At 45.9% G+C, this 5,609-nt stretch overlaps 1 protein-coding gene across 3 annotated transcripts; it reads right to left on the reverse strand.

The window, feature by feature from the left end:
* Positions 1–2,184: 2,184 nt before the first annotated feature.
* On the reverse strand, positions 2,185–5,095 carry LOC309691960 (uncharacterized protein). 3 transcript variants are annotated; one of them, XM_082510040.1, is made up of 8 exons: positions 4,275–4,527; positions 4,086–4,156; positions 3,737–3,913; positions 3,119–3,180; positions 2,980–3,042; positions 2,836–2,895; positions 2,622–2,753; positions 2,510–2,539 (listed from the first exon to the last, which is right to left on the reverse strand). In XM_082510040.1, the coding sequence occupies exons 1-8, from the start codon at positions 4,445–4,447 to the stop codon at positions 2,519–2,521; spliced, it is 759 nt and encodes a 252-aa protein (XP_082366166.1). In that variant the 5' UTR covers positions 4,448–4,527; the 3' UTR covers positions 2,510–2,518. The 3 variants fall into 3 exon arrangements, with proteins under 3 accessions (XP_082366167.1, XP_082366165.1, XP_082366166.1); XM_082510041.1 differs by adding an exon at positions 4,641–5,095 and having other exon boundaries at positions 2,185–2,753; positions 4,086–4,318; XM_082510039.1 differs by having other exon boundaries at positions 2,185–2,753.
* Positions 5,096–5,609: the final 514 nt, after the last annotated feature.

Below are 5,609 nucleotides of genomic sequence, written 5' to 3' on the forward strand. Positions count from 1 at the left end.
TACTCTGTATGCTCAAATGTGACCCGTTATGGCCACTAGAAAAAAAGCGGAGAACCGAAAAACAGGTGGGGGTCCTCCACCACCACCACTCACAGAGCCTGGCCACTTGGCTTCCACATTTGTGATAATGTTGGCAGCATCACATATGATCTTCACAGTGCAGAGAACACAAATTAGCATCCATTACTATAATGAAGTAATTTGTTAGTTTGAAATGCTACAGGGAACTATGTATCTGTACATTAATGCTGTGGAAAGACTTCCTGTTCACATAGTCTCCTTCATTTACTGAAGGAGCAATGATTGGAATGTGAGTGCCATCTATACAGCCAATCACGCCTGGGAACCGTGAAAATAAATGTAAAATTTAAGTAGTAGTTCAAGTATCACCACATCATGAATTAAGTTTTGTTCATCCTGATACCTGCAATTTTGTGGAATCCCTCTTTGATAAATCTTGTGGGTCTATGACCGGGGAACACCACAAACGAGTACAGGAGACGTTTCAGTGCAACTGTAACATTCCTGACTGCCCGACAGACGGTAGCCTTGGAAACGTGCTCAGCGTCACCAATATTATACAGAAAGCTCCCGTTTGCAAAAAACTGAAGTGCAATACAAATAATATGTACAGAACTGAGAGAATGTCCACGATGTGTCACATGAGCAATATTAGGCCTGAGGATGTTATTCAAATGAATTATAGATTGTGCTGGAAAACGGTAACGTTCACACAGAAAATCATCAGGAAATGATAAAATGTCCAAACGCGCTCTAATCACTCTCTCCCGGCGGAGAGCTCTGCGGAGAATTTGGGCTTCAACATCTACTGGCTCTTCAAGGAAGGGGCACGCCATGTCTGACACTTCCTACAGTCAGGTTTCCGACAAAGAGGCGGAGAACGTCAGGGTTAAATTCAAATTCAAATTCAAATTCAAATTCAAATAGGGCCCTGGGCCCTGTTTCAGGAAGCCGGTTTAGTGGAAAAACTGAGTAAGTATACCCTGAGTTAACGAAAACTCTGGGTTTTCGGTTTCACAAAGCGAGTTCAGCTGAAGCCTGAGTGAGTCACTATGATGACACACGCCGTGAAGCTAACCTGTCCCCTAGCAGGTTTACTACAACTAACCCTGACTGACCCCGCCTCTTTGTCGGAAACCTGACAGCAGGAAGTGTCAGACATGGCGTGTCCCTTCCTTGAAGAGCCAGTAGATCTTGAAGCCCAAATTCTCCGCAGAGCACTCCGCCGGGAGAGAGTGATCAGAGCGCGTATGGACATCTTATCATTACCTGATGATTTCCTGTGCGAACGTTACCGTTTCTCAGCACAATCAATAAGTTATTTGGATAACATCCTCAGGCCATATATTGCGCATGTGACACATCGCGGACATGCGCTCAGTCCATTACATATTCTTTGTACCGCACTCCGTTTCTTTGCAAACGGGAGCTTTCTGTACAATATCGGTGACGCTGAGCACATTTCCAAGGCTACCGTCTGTCGGGCAGTCAGGAATGTTACAGTAGCACTGAAACGTCTCCTGCACTCGTTTGTGGTGTTCCCCGGTCACAGACCCACAAGATTCATCAAAGAGGGATTCCACAAAATTGCAGGTATCAGGATGAACAAAACTCAATGCATGATGTGGTGATACGTGAACTACCACTCAAATGGTACATAAATTTCCAGGGTTCCCAGGCGTGATTGGCTGTATAGATGGCACTCACATCCCAATCATTGCACCCTCAGCAAATGAAGGAGACTATGTGAACAGGAAGTCTTTCCACAGCATCAATGTACAGGTACATAATTCCCTGTAGCATTTCACACCAACAAGTGATGGCATCATGGTAATGAATGCTAATATGTGTTCTCTGCACTGGGTAGATCATATGTGATGCTGCCAACATCATCACAAATGTGGAAGCCAAGTGGCCAGGCTCTGTCCATGACTCACGAATCTTCCGGGAATGTACACTGAGCACCAAATTTGGACATGGTGGGTCGAAGTAACTGTGAAATATACAGAGACCAATTGCCACAGGGACGTTTGCACTGACATGTATTCTTCTGTCCTAGGAGAGTTCACTGGCCACCTGCTTGGTGATAGGGGGTACCCATGTCTACCCTATTTGCTCACCCCTTACCCTGACCCTGAACCAGGCCCACAGCAGCGTTATAATCTGGCCCATTGCAGGACACGGGCCAGAGTTGAAATGACCATCGGAATGCTCAAGGCCCGGTTCCAGTGCCTTCGTGGACTCAGGGTCACCCCAGAAAGGGCATGTGACATCATTGTGGCATGTGTGATCCTACACAACATTGCCACGATTAGAGGTGAACAGTGTCCAGCTGAACCAGACAACAGCAGTGATCCACACGATGAACATCCTGACCCACCCACGAACGTACAGGATGGAAGAGCAGTCAGAGACACCATATGCCACAACCATTTCCTGTGACCCGTCAACCCAACATGTTACAAGACAAATACACAGATACTGTGGTCAACTGCCTTTATTGGTCACCCTGTATGTCCTGTACACAAAGAATAAATGCGTATATTAGTATGTTGTACAAACACTGACATGATTCGTCCATCTATGATCACTCCACCCACCCTTAACTGTTGTTCCAGCAGTACAATCTCCAGCTTCGACTTTTGGATCTGCAGCTGGAGGTGCACCATTTCCATGTCGCACTTTCTTATCTTCCTGGCCAGATATGTCTTATACAGCTGCTTCACAGGGAGCTATTGCAACAAGGGACATAGCATTGGCATCCATAGTACATGCCTACTTAGGTTGGTTGTAAATCAGTGCTGAACAACCCACTGTGGAAAGGTTCGTTGTAGGAGTGGCTGGACCCTCTTCCTCTTCATTTCCAGCATCACTCTGCCGGGGACATAGTAAGTCCATGGTGTCATCATAGTACCACATTGTCGTCAGTTGTTATATTTTCCACTGTACACTGTATACCTCATAGTGTGGCTCTGTTGCGGCCTCCTCTGTAGCAGCTGTCACTGTTTCGTCATCATGTGCCTGTGGTGGAGACATTTAACAACATTGCTGTTCTACTGTTGACACATGTAGTATGTGGAGTATTACGAGTACTCACAACTGCATGTCGGTCTGGCTCAACAGGGGGCTGCACCAGATGCAGTACACCATCACCGTCAACTGGAAGAATATGGGGTTCATACAGGTCACTCATGACTTATGTGGGCGCAAATGGCAATTACCAGACATACCAATCACCATACACCTCATTGTCAGTATGCTCTCAGAGACAACTGACACTGAGGGAAGGCAAAATCAGTAGGTGTCAGGGTGGAAACGCTTTTATGAGCTTTATGTTGCATTGAGGTATATGTTCATATGTTACACTTATTGGGAAAGGTACGGAATGTACTACTCGCTCTGTCTCTGGGAACAGGGAGCTCACCCTGTGGGAGGTTAACACACACACACGCATGTATGCAAAATTAAAGGACACTGCTATGCTCATAATAAAGACGTACCACTGCAGCTCGGTGTGTGTGAGTCTCTCCCTGGGCCCTCACCCGTGCAGCACGTTAACAGTTTCCAAGTGTCTCAGTGTTGTTTATTCACCTAACTGTTTGATGACTGTCATTCTCTGTCAGTAGGACAGTAACTTCACTACGACATAGTTCATTTTGGTCAAGGTGACTGTGCAGAATGGATGTATGCACGCCATGTATTGTTTTGGATTTACCCCTTATGTAGGCACTTGTGTCTTGTGGGGTTGTTGCCACAGAGGATGTCCCCGCAGAGATGCCTTCAGCCACAGGGCGCCCACTGTTTTGGCTGAGGGCCAACTGCTCAGCCTCTGTGAGTGGTGGTGGTGGAGGACCCCCACCTGTTTTTCGGGCCTCCGCTTTTTTTCTGTTGGCTGTGATGGCACACATTTGGGCATACAGAGTAGGCAAATGTGTACTTGTGATGTGCTCAGATAATTTCAATATGTGCTTACAGGTGGTATATTACTGTAGCCTCTAACTGCAATTGATTTACATAGGACACACAGACCAAGCACTATGGCTCATAATACAATTACACCTTACCTGTTTGGACTATGTTTTTATACTTCATTTTTACTTGCTGCCAGGAACGTTTGGGGCCTGTTGGGTTGCACCTGCGCTCACATCACATCACAAAATAAAATGTATAACATAATAAATAGAATGACATATGATAAAATAACGTGTTATATGGGTGGAAATCCCTAGATCAATGTTTAAATTAACACTCACGCATTGACTCTGTCGGCTATGTTTTGCCATGCATGCTCCCTTTCCTTTGCAGCTGCGGCTGTGTTACTTTTTTTCTGCATGATGTGCATGCTGTCGGCATATGCTGCCATCAGAATTTCCGCCTCGAGCGCTGTGAAATACGTCGACCGCGCCTTCTTTCCCTCCGTCTCCATGGTGACTCGCTTAATCTGTGCTCCACTGATCGGGGCTTTATGTATCCTCGTGCGCGTGCTTAACTTGGGGTTGTAGCAACTCCGCGTTGATTGAACTAATTGTTATCAGCCTTTCTGAAACCGAATATTCCGAGTTGGACAGTTCGGAGTTACTCAACCGTGAGTGTCGTTTTTCACTCTGAGTTTTCTAAACCGGCTTCCTGAAACAGGGCCCTGGGCCCTATTTCAGGAAGCCGGTTTAGTGCAAACTCTGAGTAAGTATACCCTGAGTTAACGAAAACTCTGGGTTTTCGGTTTCACAAAGCGAGTTTAGATTAATTCTGAGTGAGTTACTATGACGACACACTCCGTGAAGCTAACCTGCCCCCTAGCAGGTTTACTTCAACTAACCCTGACGTTCTCCGCCTCTTTGTCGGAAACCTGACTGTAGGAAGTGTCAGACATGGCGTGCCCCTTCCTTGAAGAGCCAGTAGATGTTGAAGCCCAAATTCTCCGCAGAGCTCTCCGCCGGGAGAGAGTGATTAGAGCGCATTTGGACATTTTATCATTTCCTGATGATTTCCTGTGTGAACGTTACCATTTTTCAGCACAATCTACAATTTATTTGAATAACATCCTCAGGCCTAATATTGCTCATGTGACACATCGTGGACATCCTCTCAGTTCTGTACATATTTTTTATCGCACTTCGGTTTTTTGCAAACGGGAGCTTTCTGTATAATATTGGTGACGCTGAGCACGTTTCCAAGGCTACCGTCTGTCGGGCAGTCAGGAATGTTACAGTTGCACTGAAACGTCTCCTGTACTCGTTTGTGGTGTTCCTTCTTTCCCTCCGTCTCCATGGTGACTCGCTTAATCTGTGCTCCACTAATCAGGGCTTTATGTATCCTCGTGCGCGCGCTTAATTTGGGGTTAAAGCAACTCCGCGTTGATTGAACTAATTGTTATCAGCCTTTCTGAAACCGAATATTCCGAGTTGGACAGTTCGGGGTTACTCAACCCTGAGTATCGTTTTTCACTCTGAGTTTTCTAAACTGGCTTCCTGAAATAGGGCCCTGCAGTCTGTCTGGGTCAGATATAAACCAAGTTTAGGTGCAGTTTATTTTCATTGTGCTGACTTTTTACAGTCAGTTACAATAACTCGTACTGCGTTCTAGCTAGC

Source organism: Aulonocara stuartgranti (genome assembly GCF_965226115.1).
Source record: "Aulonocara stuartgranti genome assembly, chromosome: 17".
Lineage (NCBI taxonomy): Eukaryota > Metazoa > Chordata > Actinopteri > Cichliformes > Cichlidae > Aulonocara > Aulonocara stuartgranti.

Bases quoted from the DNA above. Each gene is read 5' to 3' on its own strand.
- LOC309691960 (XM_082510039.1), bottom strand. From the start codon at position 4,447: ATGGAGACGGAGGGAAAGAAGGCGCGGTCGACGTATTTCACAGCGCTC. The intron at 3,181-3,736 runs GTAAATCCAAAA...ATATTCTTCCAG, and splicing joins CACAAGTGCCTACATAAGGG to TTGACGGTGATGGTGTACTG. The intron at 2,754-2,835 runs GTGGGTTGTTCA...TTGTTGCAATAG, and splicing joins CTACAACGAACCTTTCCACA to CTCCCTGTGAAGCAGCTGTA.